This window comes from Melospiza georgiana, chromosome 4, assembly GCF_028018845.1.
Source record: "Melospiza georgiana isolate bMelGeo1 chromosome 4, bMelGeo1.pri, whole genome shotgun sequence".
Lineage (NCBI taxonomy): Eukaryota > Metazoa > Chordata > Aves > Passeriformes > Passerellidae > Melospiza > Melospiza georgiana.
Window position 1 is genome coordinate 59,019,863 of NC_080433.1, and position 24,451 is coordinate 59,044,313.

Sequence of the window (24,451 nt, forward strand, 5' to 3'; positions counted from 1 at the left end):
TTACCCTGCGTGGTTTCTGTGTCTGGAAAAAAATTATCCATGAAACAAATGACTGACTTTTCAAACATTTGACCAGGTGAAATTAACAGGACAGAAGTGGATCTGCATTCCAATTACTGGAGGAAGATATCAGGCAGTAAATTAAGTAAAACACATCAGGTCTGACGGAGGCTTTTTAGCAACCATGTTACATCCCTGTCTTTTTCTGGTTTAAATTAATAACCTTCTAGAGAAGAGACTGGATACTAAAGGATAAAAATAAAAAAAATGAAGAGGTTAAAATTTCCAGATACTGTAACCTTTCTGTAATGTTGATCTGTTCTTTCAGAAACCACTAACAACTTGTAAAAGGTGCAGCAATAATGAAGGTGCACATTACTCACATCACACTCGGAAAAAGTCAACATTATTCATCTAATGTCACAACTGAGTTAAATTTTCAAAGTGTGTGTAAACCATACTAGTAGCCTCTGTTCTAGCACTGAATATCATGTCCTTGATGTTTTACTACTGTAAGATAAAAGTTAGTACATAGAGGAAGACTTGTCAATATGTCAATAATATATCAATACAACAGACTGGTCCATTACTGAATGCTTATTTCACATGTATTGACTTCAGCTTATTGCCAGTGAATGTATCACAGCAGGACTATATCAATGAGCCAGAGCTGCCAGGACAGTAAATATTGGTTTAACATTGTATTTTTTATATAGCTTTATTGAATTGATAGCTGTTTTAAAATGAAATAGATGACTAAATCCCATCACAGTAGGAAAATTCCTGTAATATTCTCCTCCAGTATTTCAATTTCAGCATAGAGAGGAGAAAATAGTTAAAATTAACTAGACTGGAATAAACCAGTCTCCCAGATGATGGTTCCATATTACACGCACATGAAGACTGTGTGTCTCTTAGATGTACAATTTAAAAATCAGATGACACCTGTGGCTTAGAGGAAAAGAACAAATTCATTCTTTCTGTGAAAGGAGTGACAAGTAGGATAAGTGTTGAAGAAAAGCATGAAGGACAAGGGAAGGTGCAGTATTATTGTTTTTCTTTGCAACTTGAAATTATTTTCTGTTCACAGCCATGCCTTGACAGCTATCCTATATAGAGATCTTCCCAACAAATATTAAGAGTCACAAAATGTCCTCAGCACTTCACACAGGACCTTGGTAAAATCAGAAAACAAATTAATTATGTAGACTTTACAGAATTTCCTTCAAATATTCTTGGCTTTTAACTTTAACAAAGAACTTGTTCAGTTGGTATTTTTTTTACAACCTTATGATTTTAATCACTTAGGAGTATGAGGAGACCAGGTGAGTGCGACTGATGGAGAAATCAGACTTTCTGTAAAGCAGTTTTAGAAGTTTTTTTCTTAAAAAGCCTCATTAACAGACTTCAATCTTTGTATGATACTTATGGAGACCCAGATTTTAAGAGTTTTCTGTCAATAAAACAAAGGAGACAGAACAGTAACCTCTGAACTTAGTGTGAAGAACATAAAATGTAATCTGAAGACAAATACCAACAGAAAACAATGACATTTTTCGAAAGACTCCCTAAAGTCATTAATTTCTCTGTTTTGACCACTCAAAATCTACTTTTCTATTTATCTCAGGTCAATATCACCATTCACTAGCATGTGAAAACACTAACAGTTCAGCTTTGGACAAAAAGTTATAAAATAAGAGCACCATTTTTGTGGCCAAGAACAACTACTGCAACAAATTTTATATAACAATTATATAACTTCACCCAATTTAATGTTACAAGAAAGGAAAAAAATAGCATTATTTTAAAAAATCAGAAAAAGTTCTTAATATAGGTATTTTTGCTTTAATTTCAAAGGCAGGAAATATTTGCTTAGATAGAATCAATTAAACAGTAAGTACAATCTATTTTGTAATACATGAATTTATGTCAAATTGAGTGCTGTCAAAGCTGTCATCAGACTATTACAAGGTCACAAAAATTTCATCCAGAAATTTATAGGTTTCAGTTGAAACATTGCTCAGTGTATGGATCCATTTGTATATGTGTGTATAACTTGGTAACATTTCTGTTTACTAGCTATACAAATTAAAAAAAAAAAAAAAGCTGAGTGTCTCTGTGCTGCAAGAAGTTGGGAGTAGCCCTGCATGTGCTGCCTGAAGATACTGATTTACAAACTATTCCAGAAATCATACATAATTTGCAGTCCAAGAATTATTTTATTGAAATTCCATGGCTGGCTACTAACCTGAACCAGGACAAAATAACGTTTTTTCCACCGCTTCCAAACCTTCTGTCCTAGGGCATACAAGTACCTGCAAAGGAAATAATAAAGGGAGTGGTTTTCCATTAATAAGGAGCATGATATTAGAAGAAGCAAACAAAAATCTGTGTATTAATTTACTCTGTCTACTGAGCTGCTTCTTCAGTGTTGTCATATGTAAAAAGTGATTTTTTTTTCTATGTACTCAAGCCATAAAAATGCAAAGAGACATTCCTTTTCACCCAAAACAAGACAAAAATCAGAAACAAATGATCTCATGTTTGCAAAGATTAACCGGCTTATCATATTCTATTTCACCAATTTTATCTGAAAAATAGAAAAAGTAGCTTAGACTATATACACAGAAATACATGATGTTATCAAAGCTGATGTTCCTGACAGTTTTTATTCCATTTGGTTTCCACAGATTTACTAGTGTTTATTTAGTCTGTGAGAACTCAGTCCCAGAGATAGTGTGATAAAATGCTCACATAACACAATGTCAGCAGACACACAATATTAATTTTTTTTTTCAGAGTAAAGTAGAATCTAATTTCCCAAACAGAAGCACTTCACTATAAAGGCTCTTAGATTACAAAAACTCCTTGTCACTTTAGCAATTTCCAGGCTTTGAATCAGAGGACATAATCAGGAGTATCAACCAGTGAGAAGAGAAAACCACAGATGCTGATACTGTTTGGTGGTAGAGAGAGCACACTCATTACCCAAGAACTTGGAGTGAATTTTCTGGCATTATAGTGACACTTTTCCTGTCACTGTGGTCATGTTGCACTGTTGATAACAAAGACAGCAAGAAGAAAACGATGAGCTGTGAGACTGCAAGCAAGAGCCCATGAGTGGTAACGATTTGCTGCTTAAAATCTGACAGGAGAGCAAAATAAGACATAGGAGATGCCCCTGCAGGCTGGCCAGCTTCTGTCAAGGACAGCTGGTACAGCCAGGGTGGTCACAGGCAGAATTAAAGGTTGTTCAGAACAATGAATCTTGGCTTCACAGGGCACTCTCCAGAGGATGCCAGTACACACATTATGAAGTAGCTAAAATAACTAGGATGGGAGATGGTTGCTCAGATGAACAGGGGCCTCTCTGGTAAGAGAATATGGTCTGCTGTCCTCCACTCACTTCTGTGGCTTTCTGCCTGGTGGTTTGCATCTCAGTCAAAAAACAGAGCAATGAACCAACATCCTGTGTGAAATGAGTAAGCAAGTTAAAGGCAAAAACTTTTTTATACCATCCTGGGTGTACTCTCAAGAACGCCTTCTCCCACATTAGGCATCACAAAGGACAAATTTATGTCTAAAATAAATGTTCAGCATACTGCTTACAATTGTTTTCAGATTATGTAGAGGCTCCATTATTATTATGAAAACAGAACAGAAGCTCTTTGACTTCTGCTGCACCTGTATTGAAGGTCTACCTTACTTGGTTACTCTGCTTTTTATTTGTATGAGAAGGAAAAAAAATTGGCTTTATGTACACAATTACCAGTTGATGTGGCCTTTGAATAGTCCAGATCTTGCCACAGTCTTTTTAACGTCTAATTCTGTAACTATTATAAATACAATGAAAATAAAGGAGTAAGGGTTATGTCAGAAAGGGTAAAAAAAAAAGGACCTACTAGAGGTTATTTTTAAATTTATAATTTTTTGCAACTAAGGAAGCATTTACCTCACAGACTTATGGTCACACAAAAAATTCTCCCACAAAATACAAACTGTTTTCCTTTTCATATATGTTTTCAGAGCATTACCTTTCCCCAAAGCACACAACATTGCTCTTGCCTTGCTAATCTCTTTACTATTGTCAGAGGGTGGAGGGGAAATAAATTATGAATTTCACATAACCTTGCAGCTTAATGACCTGAGGGAGAAAAGTAAAAAAGTCCTTGGGTGGCCCTTGGTCTCTCTCAGTCCTAAGACTGCCCTGTTCTTCACGGTGATTCATCCAGTGCATCCCCCAGCATCCCTGGGAGTACCATGAAGGTTTTTTTGATATATGTGAGAAGGCAACTGCCCCATTTTGAAACTGTACTTTGAAAACCCAGATGCAAATACACAGTCCTCCAAAGCTACAGTACAAAGATATCCTGACCATGTTCCCACCCTCAGACAACTGTAAAGAAACCATAGATTAACAAAGACTTCTTGCCTCTTGCACATCAGAAAATGAGTAACCCAACCTTAGAAACTCTATGCTAATTCTTTCTCATTATTAACTGATCCTGCTCCAGAAATGTGCTTTTAAAATAAGACGTCTTAAAAGAACATTTTTAATCAGAGAAAAGGTGATGTTTTCATATAACTTGGCTGCCTTTTAAATTGCTCTTCATGTAAGACATACCACCTATAGTTCTGCAGTATAGGGAGAAATAATATAATATACAATAAATTCAAAAATATAAAATAATAAAGCACACAAAAAGAAATTAAATAGCAATGTGCATTTTTATTGCTCCTATAAATCACTTCTACCTAAGGTGCTAAATAAGAGCTTCCTTGGGAAACAAAAGAGTGGAACATTAACTACCTAACTTTAAAATTCACAGATCTTACATAAAACCAGGTAACAAAGAAAATAATATTCATGACACAAAGCTGGGATTTGGTATAGAAATGCAAAGACATGCTGTCTGGTTTTACAAATCACTATAAACACACAGGTCTGTTATTAATCCCTCTTCCAGTGCCATCTCTAATGGTACCAGATTTTTTCTTAAGTTTCAGCCATTTACAAGGGATATATCCTGTGCTCATCTTAAGTGTGTTTGCTCCTGAAAGATAAAGAGATTAATTCTTAGTCAAGAGTATAACATTTTTAGGTGGAAGAACCCACCTAGGCTTCTACAGTCTTCTTTGAGCCTTTCTTTCGCATTCATTTTTTATTTGGAGAAAAGAAAAAGAAAAAGAAAAAGAAAAAGAAAAAGAAAAAGAAAAAGAAAAAGAAAAAGAAAAAGAAAAAGAAAAAGAAAAAGAAAAAGAAAAAGAAAAAGAAAAAGAAAAAGAAAAAGAAAAAGAAAAAGAAAAAGAAAAAGAAAAAGAAAGGAAGCACAGGACCTAAGAATCTTCAAGAATCTTCCTATATTTAGACAGTAACATCTAGGATCTATAAAACTGCAGTTGAAGTCTAGAACAGAAAAAATCTAAAATAACCAGTTTTCACAATAAGTTACACTTGGGCTTCACAACTGGAGCAGAAAATTAACAGGTTAACAGATTCAGAAGTGAGCTAAGCCTTAGAGCTAAGTTGAAGAATGTTCTATTTTTAAGATGGACAAATGTGTAACTTCCATGAGTCTCAGGTAAAGGCCAGTACTGCAAACCAGAACAGAATCTCAGCCACGAACTCAGAGCTGCAGCCTGCTGCTCCTCTACCCATCAGTGTCTCTGCACTCACCCAGAAGCCACAGTCACTCTCTCCATCCTAAATAACGTACACAAAGTGCTCAGCATCAGTTGCTCAGACTATTTTAAACATCCTCAGCAGCAACAAGAAACACACAACAGCCACTCAAACACTGTACCTTTAGGCAAAAGATTTTGTGCAATACAAACAAGAAACTGATATTCAGAAGTGCCAGTTCCATATCTCTAAACACTAAGCACCCCATTTGCTTCAATTTTTCTTGCTCTCATTTGGGTTCCAAAGTTGGGATAATCTAAAATAATCCTTGAATTATTGAAGTTCTGCCATATACAGGGAAAGAAGACACTAAAATACTTCTCCTGTATCTGAACACTATAATAGTAACTGCTTAGATTTGTTTTGAGTTCTCCTTAAGATCATGTTTTGAGAATGTTTAATAAATATTCTGACAAGGAAAAAAGATTGGTGTTTTCATGTACATTGAAACATATATAGATGACAGACTTCTATCCTGTAAAAGTATATAATAAATGAGATACATACACATAACACCTGTGTCTCTACATATGCACATTAGAAAGCGTATTTATAGTTACTATGCATGTGTAGTTGCCTTCTTCAGTTTTCTTACATTACTCACATAATTTCCAGTAACACAGGACTAATACACCTGCTTGTACTAATCACAAAGAAGATATGATAAGTCATTAAATGTCACTCCAATATGAAGATTTTCTAACATGTTTTGTAGTAACATGAAAATGCAACCAAATGTACAAACCATACAATCACTTTTCTGAGACTTTTTCTTTTAAAAACAATCTTTTGCAATCTTCTTTTCTTCAATATTATTTAATATTGTTTTTTTTTTCTCTTCACTCACTCTCCAATGAAAAAATAAAAATTGGATTTGTATGAAGTCACAGAATTACACATGATTATACCTCACAATGCTTACAACATGGTACAACCCCCCCCTTCCCTTTAATATTTAGTTTTCCTGGAAAACAAATAAAATTACAAGAAATTACATTTCCACTACAAAACACAGAAACACCTGGATAAAAATGTTTTATATATCATCTCATCTCAGTCAGTATCACTTTCCTCTCCAGAAACAGAACAAATAAAATGAGCAAACATTTCCTTGTAAAAGTCTGGGCATAACCATGTTGTAATTACACAAAGTTTGTACATCTCTCAAAGTGCATTTCCTTGTGCTACCAAAATGCAAAACCATGTTGCTAAATATTATAGTTCAGTTTCAGTTCCAGGATGACACACACAGGAGGGAAGATGGTAGCTTATTTGCTTAAAGCCCTCACCTCACTGCGAGGGTGCAGGGTTCCACTTTTTGATGAAAAAAATCAGCACTAATGAATAGCTGGAAAAGCATAATTGTGTGTGGAATACCGGAGCTATTCACTGAGAGAGAAATGAGAATGGACTTACTCCTTCTACAGAGATCATTTTTAGACCAGCCTTTTTATTCTAAGGAATGAAGCAATCTATCTACATTTTGAATGATAAATTCTCTACTTGTAAAAGGCTTCATTTATCACAAACAATGAAAAAAATATAGAAAGAAAAATCAATACGTGTAGCAGTTTAGTCCAGCAAAGGCCTTTCTTAAAGAGAAACCTCAGTCAAGGTTGAAAGAGCAATTAATGCAGTCTCAAAAATCTGGGCCACTCTGATAGAGTTCGGTTAACATGTGGCAGAAGTAATCATCCACTTGTGAAAATGATTTTCAGTTCATTCTCAAACACCTTTCAGACACTCATGATCCCATTTAACTGACAACAATACAGGCTATCCGTGGGCATCACTGCATTCGCTGAGAGAGCCAATGGGGACCAAATGCCCACAGGCACTTTCAGTCCATCCCCGCGTCTTGCATAAAAGGAATCTTCCCTGCACTGCATTCCTCCTTTTATTTAACCCTGCAAGATTAAGAAATTTTTTTGTTTTCAGTTGAGGACGAGGAGAAAACTGATTCAAGACAACAATATGACCTGGGTCATAAGAAACCTAGCTGTAAACATTTTCAAATTCATTTTAGTCCTTTCTGTGCTCTTGAGAAAGAGAACTAAATAAGCCTTCAGCAGATGGAATGAAAAACAATCAGCCTAAACTACTGTAATTATGCTTGCTAAGAATAAAGAAACGTGTAAGAATGTCAAGTAATAAAAACATCACAGCCACAGAAAACAGTTCCATTTACTCCAATAAGCAAGATACTCATGGCATGAATAGGAAAATGTGTGGCTTTTTTCCCTGCTGTACACTTTTCCCTTACAGTCTAAATGGTTTTAAGACTGCTGGATGACCTGCTATCCCTAGATTCTTTATCAGTGATATCTTACTGCACTCTAGAGCGCTTCACCATTTGTGAATATGCATGCCAGTACTTATGGAACCTGAGAGGTAACTACAATGGCAACTTGAGAATTATTAATCTAATTTATGTCATATCATGAAACCTATCTGGCATGCAAATGTGAGCGTTTGTCAAGACAGAAAAACATTCTGTAGCCTTGAAAGAATTCCAAGCAATAAAAGAATGAAATCCTTCAGATGCAACATAAATTCAGAAAGCACTCTGATTCGAATGTAATCTAATTGCAGTGTAAACAGGTAATGCAGCACTGCTGCAAAACAGCTGGTGCTGAGGAGCTGACACCCACCCTCTGTGCTTTTTGAGGCAGTTCACTTTGGACTAGCTCTGAACTGAACCCATGGACAAAACAGCTACCAGTGTTTTGCAGAATATACGGGTACACCCCTGAAGGTGATCTCTTGGTTTAATTTAATCTAAAAAGATAATAGTCTGTGACCACAAAAGCACAGAAAGAAGAAGCAAAGAGACTGCTTTTCAAACGGAAAACCTAAATTTAAATTCTGATGTTGAAGTAGTAGAAAAAATTTCAACTGCACTGCTCTCCCTTGAGCATTCACTTTGGCTGTGGAAACAATTATTAACACTGACAGACCTTAAAGAACTTGCAAGCATCTCGAGCACCCAGAAGCAGCTGGTGCCCAGCCTAAACACCTCTCCATGCCACTGGAAGCACATGGCACTGCAATCAGATAGAAAAGAACAATGGCCTTTTTTCCAGCCAGGCATTGATAGTTTTTGTGATCTAGAAAGCCTAAATTGCTGAGAGCTTGTTTGCATGAAAACTTACTTTTGTTTTAGGTCATACACATCCACTGATGGAAACAGTCAGAAGGTGTTGAAAACTTTGGTGGTAGAAGACAATAAGAGCAGAGAGCTCCTTCAGGAATGATACTTGGTTTTGATTATTTCTGACTGGTTATGCACTCCTTTTCACTGCCATTTTTGTATTGATATAATTGAAATTTCATAAAGAATACAGACCTCAGCAGAGTTATTTGTTTAAATAAAACGTTTGAAAAATAAGATACATATCTTTTCATTCTAAAGACAGAAACTTTTAAGTATTTTCATAACATTTCTTGTCATTATCATGAGTAAGTATTTTAAAGTACTTATGAATTAGTATAAAGTGGTATATCTAAGCTAGCAAAGGCATGAGAAGGCATGTTTAACTTGGTATCCTATTTGTGATTTGAAAGAAAGGACAGAAATTATGATAATGAATAAGCCTAACATTTTCCTTTAATTTGTGCTCAAAGAAGATGCTTATTCAGAATGGTAGGATGCTTTCAAACAATTTAAAAAAATTCTTGATAGATGGATTTTTTTAAAAAAACCCTAAAGGAATTCAATTAAAACACCACTTAAAAACATCACCAAAGCTTTGAAACAAATCAGTTTAGCAAGTTCTCACTTACATAGCATTATTCTCTTAATAGGAGCATTACTTGACACTTAGTCAAGTGCTTTATAAACCAAGCAATTACTCCTCACAACATGTCCAGTGCAGGAGGTTAGTATTTCCACATTAATTTCTGTTGGGAGAGAAACCGAAGTGGAAAAGAGCAAGACTGTTCAAAACTTGAGGTCCTAGTGCACCAGAAGAAACACTCAGGAAAGCCTTACAACAGCCCTTATCTTCCAGAAGTTGGAAAATGCATTTCAGAAGATTGTAAAGCTGTTCAGCCTTTTAACTGTGTGTCAAAACATGCAACACACTTATGATTAAAAAAAAAAAAAAAGGGGGGGGAAAGAAAATGTTATAAGGGAAACAGCAAATTAAATATATTTGTCTTTGCAACTCCACTTGGCTACTTTCAGTAATCATGTTTCCTTTGTATTTTGTAGGGATCCAGTGTAAAGCGCTTGGGGCATATTTCCTCCTCAGAACTTTGCAGATTACCCTTTGGAAGCACCCTTCTGTCTCCATGGGGTCTCCAAGATCTCTACAGTGCAGACTCTTAACTTAGCTGTTGTAATTAGGTGCATGAAAAGAGATGATATGAAGGAGGTTTTCTGTATCTAAGAATCATGAAAAGTCAGCCATGTGGCATTCGTGGAAAATGATTGTTATTTGCTGCCTGACTAAATTATTCATTTTAAAGCACAATTCAGAAAAATAAACCTGTTTGCTCTTTTCAGCCAATTCTAGGAGGTAAAACTTCTGAGGATGCAATGGCTGAACTTAGCTAATAGTGAATAGAGATGACATTGACTATAGAGATTTCAAAATGTTTGGCACACTTGGCAGAAAACAAACCTTCTTATTTGTGCAACTACAGAGCCATCCAGAATGAAAAACACTACAGTACAACTTAAGCAGCGGTGGCAAAAATGCAGTTAACCCTTTTTGGAATTCACACACAATCTTTTAAATAGCAGTCTCTCCCCATGCTGCAGAAATAAAAAGCTTCCCTTTTTATTGGGAACTATATGATTTTCTTCTGGACTGAAATTTTGACACTTCATGCTCTCAAACACTGGAAAACTCCCTTTTAACTTAGCAGACTTCATGTAAACATTGCATCCAATGAATACCACTTTTCTGTCTACCCAGCACACAACAGCAAGACAAGACAACACTGTTGTGTATCAGACTGACTCCTTCGTGTCTCGAGCACCTCTAAGGAATGTAGGAACAGTGCCAGACATTAATTTCCACTCTTACACAGCACTGCCACCACTGAGGCTTGTTTCCATGCAGCCAAATCAGTAACATTTCATTGTACATTTTAGGCATTCCTGGACAGGCTGCAAAAGAGAAATTTAATTGCAATGAATGTTTGCATGTGCCAAGAGTCATATTTGGCTCAGAAAGTCCTTCATCTGCAGATGGGTCAAGTATGAAAGAATACTGAAATTACTCTTATAAAAATTTTCCAAGTCATCTGATTCTGGACATAGTGGAAGACTGCTTAGATGAACATTTGGTCCAAGACACTAAGGCTAATCTAATATTCTAATAGAGTCATCCTGCCTCAAAAAACCTATTGGTGCAGAATGACACCTGTAGGTGATCTTTTCATCAAAAACTAGATTTAAAAAAGTACTTTTACACTCCTGGGCATCTTTTGATGACAATACAAGGGCAAGAAGAAGGAAGAAGGCTTTCATAGTATGACACAGCAAACCAGTTCTCTGAAAACATCAATTTTTAAAAAAATTTCCTATACAGAATACATTTAGAATTTTAAAGACGCCAGAGAAACAGACTTCTGACTTCATGTCACTTTGGAAGAAACTTCTCCAAAAGAATACAGAAGTGGACACTCAGAAGCACTTTCAGGCCTACGCCTTCTTCTCAACAGGACATGGAAGGAAGCATGCAGGTATATATTCCCACAGATTCCTCATATACCCACGCTGATACTGTCCCTAGAAGCTTCTTCATCTGGAAATGGTGTCTCTGTGTTTGAAACTTTTGAATGGGTTTTTGCTTAAATTAATTTCTGTAATGATTTTCTCAACCATTTAAAACGTTTGAAATCAACACCAAGGAGCACAGTTCCACACCTGAACAAGCTGTGCCTGAAAGCAGCTTGTAGGGTTCCTACTGAAACTGGCACCCACTAGCACTATTCAGCAATTGTCTTGTGGCACTGGAAGAGACTTCAGTGTACAGAAACTTGTTTTAGAATCATTAACATAACTGGATGTTTATCCTTGCAAACTGATTTCTGCAGGACTTATATCAGAAAACAACAGAAATGCATCACTGAAAAATATCTCCCCTTCGAGAAAGTTCCTTATGCATTTCTTCATGTATTTAGGATTTTAAAAGTTGATTTATATAATTAGGAAGAAAATTCCTAAGATCGTTTTAGTTTGGGTGATCGTTAGGGAAAAATAATAAAAAAGCTATGCAAGAAAGATATAAGCCTATAAAAAACCAGAATTTCCGATTTGTCAGTAGTTCTTTATTATAGCAAATATGTAGAAAACAAAACATTCAAATGCTGTTCTCCCACTGGAGTTGCTAAACTGGAACTGATTTGTGAGTGTAGGAGTTTAGGAATACAGAATCCTGCCTGTGAGGGAGCATCAGAGCCATCTACTGGGGTCAGTCCATTGCTGCTGCACAGCCTTGTCTGACAACTGCCTTCCCAAAACTTCAATGCTACACTGACATTCACCTACAAAATTGCCATTAAATAATTTCTTTTTAAAATCCATAAAATCTCAGAGAATAGAAGCTGTGGTGCTGATGAATTGGATGAGAGCAGAGGTAAGAAGTAAAGCTTCTCCTCACTTCAAGTTTTAGAAGTACTTTTTGAAAAATAGCATTTATTTGTAAATAACCCAAATGAATAAAATGTCTTCTATGGCATTTGGGTGATCAATTAAAAAAAAATTACAATTAATATTTTTTGTGTTACTCATAATTATTGTTCAACTGTGAGATTGAGATTTTTTAATCTCTTTCCCCAAACAGAATTTTATGTGTGTGTGTGTGTGTGTATATATATATATATATATATATATATGTATATGTGTATTTAGACATGTATATAAAAGGACTCATTTCCTGCTATAGCTCAGTCAAGTATTAGAGGATAGAGCAGTTACTGTGTTCTGTAAATATATGAGAATAGCTGCCTCCACTCTTCAAATATTTTATTTACCACAATGTTGTAACAGAATTTATTGGAATTTAAAGAATTAAATTTTTAACTAGGCTTTAATAACTCCCACACTAAATATTTTAAGACCTTCTTCCAAAATGGATCATGTATGTACAGAGAAAAACTTAAGGTTTATATGTACTAAGAAGCTACACTTTGAAACTTCTAAAATTAACATGCAGTTCTTTTACCTGCCCTGGCCAGGAAAATAAGCATTTTTTCAATTATAAACACTTTCACAAGATGATATAAACAATCAAATGTGAGATTAATTTAGCTGCATTATGATCATACTCACATCTTCTCCCTTGATTTAACCATGCTGCCCTCCTGTGGATGTCAGGACGTGTAAAATGCCACGGCCCAGACTAAAAAAACTCATTCAAATCGATCCCTGTTACCTGTTTGTGACAGACTTGAAGAGGAAAGAAAATGCTACTGTGTAATCATAAAAAGTGGTTGTGTTAAACTTCAGGGCAAGGAGTGTGAAACTTTTCAAATTAGTTTCAAAATAGTTTTGAAATGAGTATTTTAAATTAGTAGAATTTCTTATTGTTCCACAAATCATGAATCTGTGGGAGCACAGTGTCATAAATATTAATAATACATTTATTCTCAAATTAAGGGGAGAACATTCATTGCATAGTGATGAGTTACTTCATCTGCTGAAGTGCCAACACAGTTGAACACATACATTATAAAGATTATCCAACAATTCTAAAAGCATAGAAAAAATCTGTAAAAGTATCAGTATTTGGTAAACCAAAAAATGTTAATTAGTTAAACTGTAATCTTTTTTGCCTAGTACAGAGATACTACACACATCTTTAGAAATTTTTGAGTAAAAAATATGTTACATCTTCAAAGAAAAATACAAAAGATGGTTTGGAACAGAAGAATCTCAGATTAGGAGAGATCTATTATCAATTACTCAATGAAATTCTCTCAGGCAAAAAAAATCCTTTTAAAATTATATTTATAAATCTCTGTTTTTATAAGGTGTATTAATAATCAATAGGAAGTTAATATTATGCACTAAAATGTTTATGTAATGAGCTCATCAACACTCAACAGCTGTCAGATTTGTTAAATCACTGGCTTAAAACAGAACAGTGCGAAACAGATCCCTAAAACTTAAGAGTACAACTACTGGGGTGGCACAGGACTGTTGCTTTTCTTCCAGACTATATTTGTAAATGCTGACAAACTGTGCCTAAAGTCTAAATGACAAAAATGCTTTAAATTAATTTTCTCTCTGAAGAAAGACTAAAATTTTTAAAAGCTACAGAATTTAGTGTTATTTTCTGAAGGTAAAATACATTAGGAAGTCATCACTTAAGAAGAATCTTATTTAACTCAGAAACAAAAATGAAAATTGAAATGTCACATTTTAAATCAAGCTGCTCTGTCAAAATATTTTTTATATTGTTGAAAAGACTGTGAAATAAATAAGAAGTCTCAGCAATGTGGAAAAAATATAAGAAATTCTTTTGGACCAAACTAGACAAGACAGTTTAGTCATATGCCATTTTGTGCCAATTAGCAAAGTTTCTGACATGCCATATCAATAAAAAACAAATGACCTAAGCAGTGGGACTAATTAAATGAAATAAGGTAATTAAAAGCTTCTCAATATATAATAAAAAATATGGCTGAAAGTGTTCTATAATGTCATTTTATTTTCCCATTATCTACTTCTCTGCTGAGTTTTAATCAGTATATCTATATGCATAAAACAGAGTGTCCAGATGTTAATGTGTTGATGGCAAGAATCAGGTGTTCAATTAAAATATATTGAGTGTGCAAGGAAAAAAACCAAGCCTTCCATTAAGGAGAGTATATACAGCTCAATTAAAAATGAACGTAACATTTGTGATTAAGTTGAACACTCACATTCTATAATGACAATAAAGTTTCACATTACATGATTACTTTATTAACTTAATCATCCAATTCTAATCTAAGGATCACAGCTATTTTCTGTTTGAAAATGGATCCATTGTTCTCAATATACAAAACAATGGTAAAGCTGTATTTACAGAAATTGTTGGGTTTCCTTCTCTGAAGTTTTATTTTATTTTCATCAGTAATGAATAAAACCCCCCAACTGTAATGCATGTACTATTTGTAGAGATCTTAGCCTAGCAAGTGCTCTCAGCTACTGGGAATATTTGCAATATTTAATACCTGTCCCAGATGTGTTGCTTGCATAACTCCAATTTCATTTGGATGTCTTCATTACTCAGAATGTGTTTCTAAATGGCTTGACTAAAAGATCTGTTAAATGACATCCCATGCCCAGCCTACTAGGAATCATTCCGTACCCTTAAATCTTTAGACCTTTGCTTCAGATCTTACCTTGCCCTTCAAAACTAAGACTTTGAACCAGATGAAAAAGGTTACAGATCTACAAACATTCAGCTTTAGAAAAGATAATTGCTGTCAGCTATCCAGCTATGAGGAGAGTATATTTTTAGGGACACTTCTATACAGCAAAACTACTAAAATCTGAGCCAAGTTTCTTACTCTCATTCGTTTGGTCTATGACATTGTGCATTCTACTTAAGACTTTCTACATAGTGCATTCTACTTAAGAACCTAAAATGATCTCAAATTTTAAATAAACAGTTAAAATCACAAATGTAATAAACCATGATAAAAATGCTAACTTCTAAGTCACTGATTTACTGAGCAAGGGCAACTAGTAGTGTATTTAGGAGAAGGTACATTTCTCTCATCACAACCATATTGATTTCCATCTTTGGAAAAAACTATGAAGAAAAGAAGACAACAGTTCTGGGCTAGCAATCTTCTAACATTATCAGAGAAGCTCTCCATGTGGAAGAAAAGGGAAGCCGGTTGGACCCCAAGGGAGACTTAGCAGTGGAACCCAAACCTACCCCCACCAGAACACTTCTGCCAATTTGTCCCCAGATTAGTCCATACAAGCAGCAGCATGAGAGGCAGCCTTAGAGGTCTTTGCTGTCCATTGCTCCAAAGACAAACCATGCACAGGATTTACCCACAGCACTGAGTCCACCAACATAAGGACAAGGACCTGCTGGAGTGAGTCTTGAGGAGTGTCCCAAAGATGCTCAGAGGTATGGAGCACCTCTCCTATGAAGAAATGCTGAGAGATTTGGGATTGTTAGCATGGAGAAGAGAAAGCCTTGAGGAGACATTAGAGTAGCTTTCCAGAACCTAAAGGGAACCTTCAAGGAAAGAGGAGAGGGACTTTTAACAAGGGCATGTAGTGACAGGACAAGAGGGAATGGCTTCAGGCTAAAGGAGGGTAGCTTTAGATTAGATATTAAGAAGAAATTCTTTCCTTGTGGTGAGACACTGGAAAAGATTGCCCAGAGAAGTTGGGGATGCCCCATCCATGGAAATGTTCAAAGACAGATTAGATGGGGCAACTTTGAGCAACATTGCTGAGCAGGCACAAAGTTAATTTAAGATGGGGTTAAATGGTTTGTAATGGTAAGCACACATAAAAGACCATTTTTAGTACGGGATAAGTTGTTCTTTACATTTTTTATTTAAATAAAAGGACCATGTGAGCTAACAGTGCATAACTGTATGAAAGCATCATTAACTACACTACATGTCAGCCTTTCAAGGTGATGCCTATTTGGGGATGAGACATACTCAGGCCCCTGACAAAACAGTACAGTATTGATCTGCCAACAGATCAATACTCTGTGTAACAGGACATGGACTATTTAAAGGGAGCTAGCTATGACAAACAAACCATTTGAACAAAACAAGAGTAGTACAGGACCATGGGGCTTTGCTATTATGTGAAAAATAAACGCAATACTTTAATAATTGAAATTATACTACTGTGGAGGAAAAACAAAACCAACAAACCACTTAATTGAATTTATAGAAAGTTACCTCTGCCCTTACATTCAGTAAAGTGTTAGAATTATTTTTGCCCATAAAGAATAGGGTATTATCAATTGAAATCCACCTTCAGACCCACGATACCACAAGTGACCCTGCAGTTTCTGAAGCAGCATTCTGACACAGATGGTGGATTAGACTGGCCACATACTTTTAGTTTCTGAAAATAATTTTGCTGCTGTTAAGTACCTCTGATTTTGTAAAGGCTTATATTCCAAAAGACAAAAATTAGGTGAATTTTACCTTCCTAGAAGTAACAGATGGGCAGCACAAGACAGAAGGACATAAGAGGTAGGTGGCATGCCCCCATCCTTGCAGTTAATAGGACTGGCACTTTCAGTATAGAAATAATGCCAGGCCAGGCCAGACCATATGCAGTGTCAATGTATGTCAGGTGAAAATAACTCTCTCTTAAATTTGATGTCACAGATCAAGGTGTGGTATCAAGGAACAGCTCAGATCACCTGATGAGAAAGGCTAATAAATAAACTGCATCTTTCACCTGCATGATATTTGTGATATGCTTATTTGTAGTAGAATAAAGCAATATAAACAAAATCTGAAGCAACTATTTAAATGATGACTGGTCCTGCAGTCTGCAAAAATGAGAATATTGCTTAGGTGACTATGTACAGCATAATGTTATGAATATCATAATCAGTTGTGTCCCCATTACTACAGACTCATGCATGTAAGGGAAGTTTCTAGACAAGCTTCAAAAGAAACTTAGATGGCAAAAAGTTAAAAACTTTAATCTGAAATAAATAAAAAATATAATATAAAATAACACATGGAGTCTACCATATAAAATTCTGGAATAAGTTAAGAAGCAGGAATACCTGCACGTGATTTCATTCTAATGATACTGTCAGCATATTTTGGGTGGATTGAGTTGCAAATTCAAGCAAAACTAAAAGTCAGATTTTGCTCTGAATGATGCTTTTCCAAAGCTAAGGGAACTGTGTAACAATAGCATGAAGAAATTTCAGCAGAAGGCAGCCTGAACTCTCCAGTGAGAGCAGAGACTACTCAAATACGCCGTAGAGTTACTGTGAAGTTCCCAATATCTGAACTTATTACTGCAAATTGCAGAACGCTTCAGATATGATAAATTTCTTCATCATTTATTGTATTAAAAATAAGCAGTCTCCTCTATGCTTTCATTTTAGTAAGATCAATGATGCATAGTAAAAAAAAAAAAGTCCTACCTATATTTCATCTCACGTCCATGAAATTACTCAGCTCATGATCTTCCTTGTGAGGACATAACAAGGCATGCACTTTTTGCTACAGCATGAAAACAATTAATTTTTTAATACTACCTTCAATCCATATAGCACTGACTGGTCAGCCCATCTAGTCTACTTACTTGGTAGAAAAAACACATGTAATTGAAATTGTAAAGTTATAACTTAGTATTTTAGAAAAAAAATCCCAGTTACAAATCCAAGTTTCTTCTCAATTCCTCCCCTAAATTCAATGAACTTAATGTCTATTTGCAGTAAAATATTAGTGGATCATTTCAGCTTATGAGTTACCAACAGCTTTGCTATTTTTAATGAAAATAGAAAAAAAAACAACCCAATTTTTGCACATTAATAACTTTCCAAAGTCCTCATTTGAGAATTTCCAATAACAGGCAAAATTTTTAGATTGAATTCTTTATATTTAAAAAAAAAATCCAGTAAAGTAAATATTTACAATCACAAATGCGAGACTTCACACAACATATATTTCATGTACTTCCAGGACTGAAGCCTTAATGGAACCCTTGACATGGGCATCAGTTGAAGATGTTGCCCAGTTTGGCCCAACCTCTTTCAGGTACTTAAATGAAATATCTAAAGAAAAAGGAATTTATCTACATTGGTTAATTAGTCTTAGTAATGAGTGTGCTTATGAAGAAAATCCCTTCATTGCCCCAAAGCTGCAGCAGTTCACACTGCAGAATTGATCCATGGCAGGTGAACTGGACCTCTCTTGAATTAAATGAAATGAGCTGCGGTGCTCAGCCAGTGTACCTCACATATTCCAGCCACTAAGGTGATGTAAGCCTAGGACAAGACAGGACAGAGACTGAACTACATCACCAGAAATGCATGTGAGGTGATTATCAGATCCCCAGCAATCACTGAGTCTCTGTACAGAACTCTTTGGGGACACTTCACACTTGGCTCCCCTTGTAGTCAAGAAGACAAATGCCAAACAGAGATCAGGTCTTTCAGATTTCCCATCTCTTCATATTGGGTAACATAATTTTGGTAGCCATCAGTGACTAAAAATCCTTCACAGGTGCCTCAGATAAGCCCAGTTTACTGCTCTTTGAACAACTAATTCTTTAATTCTTCTCTCTCCATGGTTTATCACATGCAATTTGCCTTCTTGGTGCAGGGCTGAATCTCATCCCACTGCAACAAGTGGCTGCTGCTAGAAGGTACTCAATTGACCAGGCTCTCTCAGCAGTGATTCTGCATTCAAATTTGCCCATATGGAGAGGACATGAATTTGGAGTCAGTCCCATAAACTATGATGACAAGTCCCAAGTGATGCTGCAGCGCAGCTCATCACCATCTTTATGGCCTGGAACTGATCTCTTCTCTTTTGTGACGAGCTGAGAATTGCTGCCAAAGGTTTTCTCACTCGTCTTTTTTTCTAACACATGCACACAAAGACCAAGAAGTTGAGATGGGAAGAGCTTTAAAGTTAGGAATTGCAAACTAAAAATTGTCAGTATAAACTAGAAAATCTACCTAGAGTTCCATGGGTCACTGAGATGTTTGGTCATAGGTTCTGAGATGAATGCAAGGCACCATTAAGGTCAACCATAAGAGATAATCCACAGCAAAAGAAGAAGAGTTTACGACACAGTGAGAATGTGAATAACTGCATTAAAGAAGGCTGAGAAGAGAACAAGGTACAAAACCCAGTATGCAGGAGATGCACAAGTACCACCAGCATGACCACCCAGCCTAACTGCTTGTTTTGTGAGGTTGAATAAGGACTTTAGCAAAGCTGAGCCAAAGAAGGATTTGACACACATGCAGCACTGATCATGGGAAATTTCTATACCTAATCAATTGTGCATACTCCATCCTAGTAAAGGCAAGGAGATATTGAACAAGTGTTGCTACAGTTATGATCCAAAGAATATATTTATACAACTGAACCTGCACTACTCCGCCTATCAGAGCTGAAGAAAACCCATCTTAACATTTCAAAAGTATGGAGCTTTAAGGTGAAATATAAAAAAAGAAGCACCCTATGTAAACAGTTGTAACAATTTTTTAATGTGAGGGTAGAATCACAATTTAAATATAAATTACATATTAATAAAACCAGATTATTTAATCTACTCTCAATTATTTTACTTCATTTTTAAAGAAGTTATGAGCAAAAGCAAACCAAAATTTTTCATAGGAAAATAAATCTTTTAATTTTTACGATCAACCTTGCCTAACCCATAGATATTTTCACATAAAGTCTGTTGTGATTAAGCTAAGTGAGTTTGGATCTAAATTTACATCTCAGCTTTTACAAATATTTCAGATGAATTTCTATGGAATAAATGAAGAATGACACCTTAATTAGTAATGCTTCCCTTGGCAATTAGGATTCTCTTGGCTTCTTTCAGCAATTAAAGTGGCAGTGGCATATCATTAAGATCTTCAGATTCCCTGTGCCACCTCAGAAGCAATTACTGTGTGAAGCGCTGAAAATCAGGCTCATAGCTATAATCTGTTCTCTAAGGATCTAGCAGCAGGATAAACACTTTTGCTTCTTCCTTCCATAGTAATTTTGCATTAAGCCATTATCATTATCCAATCAATCATTAATGTAATTTGAATGTGTCATTTTTCATGAAGTTCAATTTAATTTTTAAAAAGTAACTGATTATAGTAAATTGATTTTGCAGAAGTGTGTAATAGCAAAATCATTTAAATGAAGACAGTTATCACATTAGCACTTTTCTCCATGGCAAGATGCTAACATTCATTTAGCACAATGAAATGCCAGCATTAAGCACAAAGTAGTATAACAGAAAATACTCACATGAGACACCTTGGTATAATAATAGTAACACCTTCACACAGCACCAGAAGTGCAGCTTATAACATACATAGGAAATATTGACCTTGATATATACAAGTGCATGTTCCTTTATGAATGTTAAAATGAGGACAGGTTTATCAGAATTTAGCAGGTTAAGATAGTTACACCTACATGAAGGATATTTTTGACCCTCTGACAAAATAAGCAAAAAATATACACCATTGCTTTTGAGTCCAGCTTAATTATTTATTAATTATGGGCCAAAATTTGACCAATATTTCTGCAGAAATATAAATCCACTAGCTTAGTTTTTAAATTTTCTGTTACTTTCTCAGTAGTCTCATTCCAAATGTTGGAAGTCCTTGAAATCCTTGGGTTTACTCTGTGCTGGGATTTATGAGTTTTACCTTGCAGAAAGGGATACTCACATGCTTGTCTTCAGGGTCTCAGGGTCTTGGATCTTCAGAGTCAGCAACTGTCTGTGATTTACTCTTGAAAAGAAAGATTATCCCCTCTTCACAAGCCCTTCAAGAAAAGCTCTTACAGTTTCAAAGGAATCATGTTAACTTCCTGCTGTAGTTAACTTGCAGATCTACCATGCCAGTCTTTTCCAGCAGATGAAGTATTATGAAGTATTATTCAATGAAGTATTATGAAGTTTGTAGCCAGGATATTTTCAGAGCAGTTTGTGACATATCCTTCTTTAGGATTTTTCACTGAGTAAAGAAAATATGCTCTACACATAGATTTGTGGTGCTGGATGTTAGATAACACTTTGGCAGACCTTGATGTAAAGTAAGGAGCAAGCATTTCTGAATATGCAGTGGTATTTGCTGTGCTGCACACTTCAGGTGCTGATTGCATTTTTTACCAACCCCACATTTTTTCTTCAACAGTCCACCGTGTCTGAAATTCAAATAAAGCCTATTTCATCAGCCACACAACATATCTTTCACGATGGTAAAAACCTTGCGCTAATACAGTTTGCCTCAGCACTACAGAGCCACCTACAGCTACAGTGCTTGTCTTGATCAAACCTGAGATTGTCATGCTAGGTCCAGACTGAACATGGATTGGGAAATGAAACTTTTTAGTTCACACCTCTTTTGTCTTTGAAGTCAAATAAACTCAGCTGAAACTCTAATACATCTTTATCCCTTCCTGTCAGAAATGACAATGAAATCTTTTGCCCAGTGTCTCAAAAGTATATGGCAAGTAAAAACATGGTCACATTGTCCATGCATTGAGCCTGAACATGAGCCAACTCAAATTCAAAAGTGTTGTGAACATGTCAGTCACCCCAACAGCTCTGTAGCATGTAGCAAGATTTCACAAGGCAACAACTGTGACAACAGGAATCAGAAATATTTTTGTTATTTGGTTAGTGAATCAAGAACACATCTTTACTTTGTGGTAATCATCCCTTTACTACACATGAGGAAGACTGGCTGAGGATTATCTTTTCACAGAGGAGTTTTAAATGGCACAAAGCCAGTAGAAAAATCTCCCATTTGTATATGGATTGCTGGTCATCTCAAAAAAACGCTGGCAGTGGGCAATCTCTCAAGCATTTTTAGAAAGATTTGCCTTATAAATTTATTTGAGACCAATTAGGAGTAATTGTAGTAGAAATGACAAAAATACTAACTACTGTTCTAAGTACAATATATATAGAGAGAAAAATTTACCTTACTACCTCCAATGCACCTTTTCTGTTTTTCAATTTCCAGTATCTTAGCACTGATAAGCCAACTTGTCAAGGTACCCCACCCTACCTAGCAGCTGCTTTGAGAAAACTCAGAGAATGCTTACATAGCCTAAACACCTAGTTTTTTTTTTGGCTGCTATACTGAGGCCATATGATTAAATGATCAGAAAAGAATTGCAAACTATCTGATGCTATGTAAAGCTTGCAAAATTCAAACAAACCCTATGCTTCCTGGTCTTTAAATTCACAAACCAAAAAGTAAGCATTCCACCAAAGGACAAGGGAGAACTTTCCTCTTTGAGGCAGTAGCTGAAAGTCTTTGCTCTGCTACCCTTTCCTAAGAAATGCAGCAGCAGCAAACAGAAAGCTAGATGGTGCTACTAAGCTGACTTTATGATTACAACCAGATACGCAGCACACAAACTTGGAAAAATGAATCAAATACTATAAAGAGATCCAGAAGAGTTTACATATGTAAATGAAGAAATGCTGTAATTAGGTAAGTATTTGAGTATTTTAACTTTTGGTTCAGGAAATTAGGCTATATTGATACGAAATGAAAAAGCAAAACAGATCTCTCGGATAATCTGCTCTTGCTTTTGAAAGAGAAAAACACTAAGGAGAAACACATTTTCAAGTACTGTTGAAAAGCAATATACAAAGTTTTATCTCACAGAACGTAGTAGTAATTGAAGAAGTCTATGCTTCATATTACCATATAATACCAAGCACTAGTAAGGATTTTCTAAGATGTTGGAAACATCTTAAGTATTATTAGGTTTTTAACACTTTCCTTCACTTTGAAGCAATTCTACACCTAGTCATTTAAGAAAAATTAAACTTGAAGTTTTAAATTAGCAAAAAACTCCTTCTATCTTATCTGTGACAGGGATCTTGCAGCACTTGCTAAGAGGTGTGATTGTATTCCTGACATCTTACTTTATCTGTACAAGTAACCCAGAGTTGCAATAGAGTAATTTCCATGTAATCACCTTGCATATTTTTCTGAAATAATGAAAGTGGGAGCAGATCTCACCTTCAGATCAAACCCAGATTACCCATCTTTAAGTTGCAAAGGTAATTCTGTTTCTCATACCGCCCTTCTTTGCCAGGTGACCACAGACGAAGAGTCTGTGTAAGAGCTGGCACCCCCCACCCTCATTCTGGCTGACTTCAGTGCCCCCGTGGCTCTGATCAGCTGAGTTATGAGCTCAGGAGCAGCAGTGACTGTGTTTATGCAGGTGACAGGCACACACAACAGCCCTACCACTGAGACCCCAGTGCCATCCTCAGCTTTGTCACCAAATTGTCTGTGTCCTTGGGCGATCTCAGTTTACTCCAATGTTTCATTTCACTCCGCTGCAAACCAGATTATACTCATCTTCCTCTCCAAGGATGTGTGACAAGTGTCATATAAAATAGAGGAAAAAATTACTTTTCCTCTAATTCTGCATCTTAGAAGACTGCTAACCAGAGCATTTGTCTCACAGATTTCCTTTAGTTCTGAAACTACAGCAGCAGGAGAAATGTGATTCTTCAGTCACATTCAGGAATCAGTACCTGTGTTTACTATTCATAAATGGTCTCCTAAGAATATCTCAGCTAATTTCAAGTGCAAAAGAGAAAAAAAATTTAAAATGTTAGCAAATTAATGGTGATCTTTATATTCTCAAAATACAATTATAAACAAAAACTCACAAAGCAAAAGCCAAAACATCAACAAATTGTGACAGAAAAATCATCTTGCACAGATTCTTTATTATTACAGAGATTACAATTTTAAAGAAGTCACCAAAATGCTTTCTTTATAGATGAGAGACAGAGAGAAAATTCTAAGTGCTTGTAGAATGTTTATTCCAAATGCAAAAGTTTAAGAAATTAAATGTATATCAGTTCCATATGCAACATGTCATAGCAGAAAGCAGAACAGAACATGAAGAATTAATTTTGCCCTTCAAATCTTGGCAAAAGTTTAGGGCAAGAGCAAGGCTAAAATGTTTCACTCTGGAAGTCAAACCCAAATACTACCACTTAGAAATATTGTCCTGTTCAGGCTGTTTAGTTAGTAAGAATTTCATTTTACTTTATTATTTATTTTCCTTTTTTTTTTTTTCTTT

The 24,451-nt window shown here is 35.6% G+C and overlaps 1 protein-coding gene across 1 annotated transcript in view; it reads right to left on the minus strand.

The window, feature by feature from the left end:
• The window catches only part of CADPS2 (calcium dependent secretion activator 2), a 284,280-nt gene that overhangs the window by 106,652 nt on the left and 153,177 nt on the right, over nucleotides 1–24,451 (minus strand). The window contains exon 9 of the mRNA XM_058022230.1: nucleotides 2,249–2,315. Within this exon, the coding sequence (XP_057878213.1) occupies nucleotides 2,249–2,315 (67 nt within the window). The remainder of the gene's footprint in view (nucleotides 1–2,248; nucleotides 2,316–24,451) is intronic.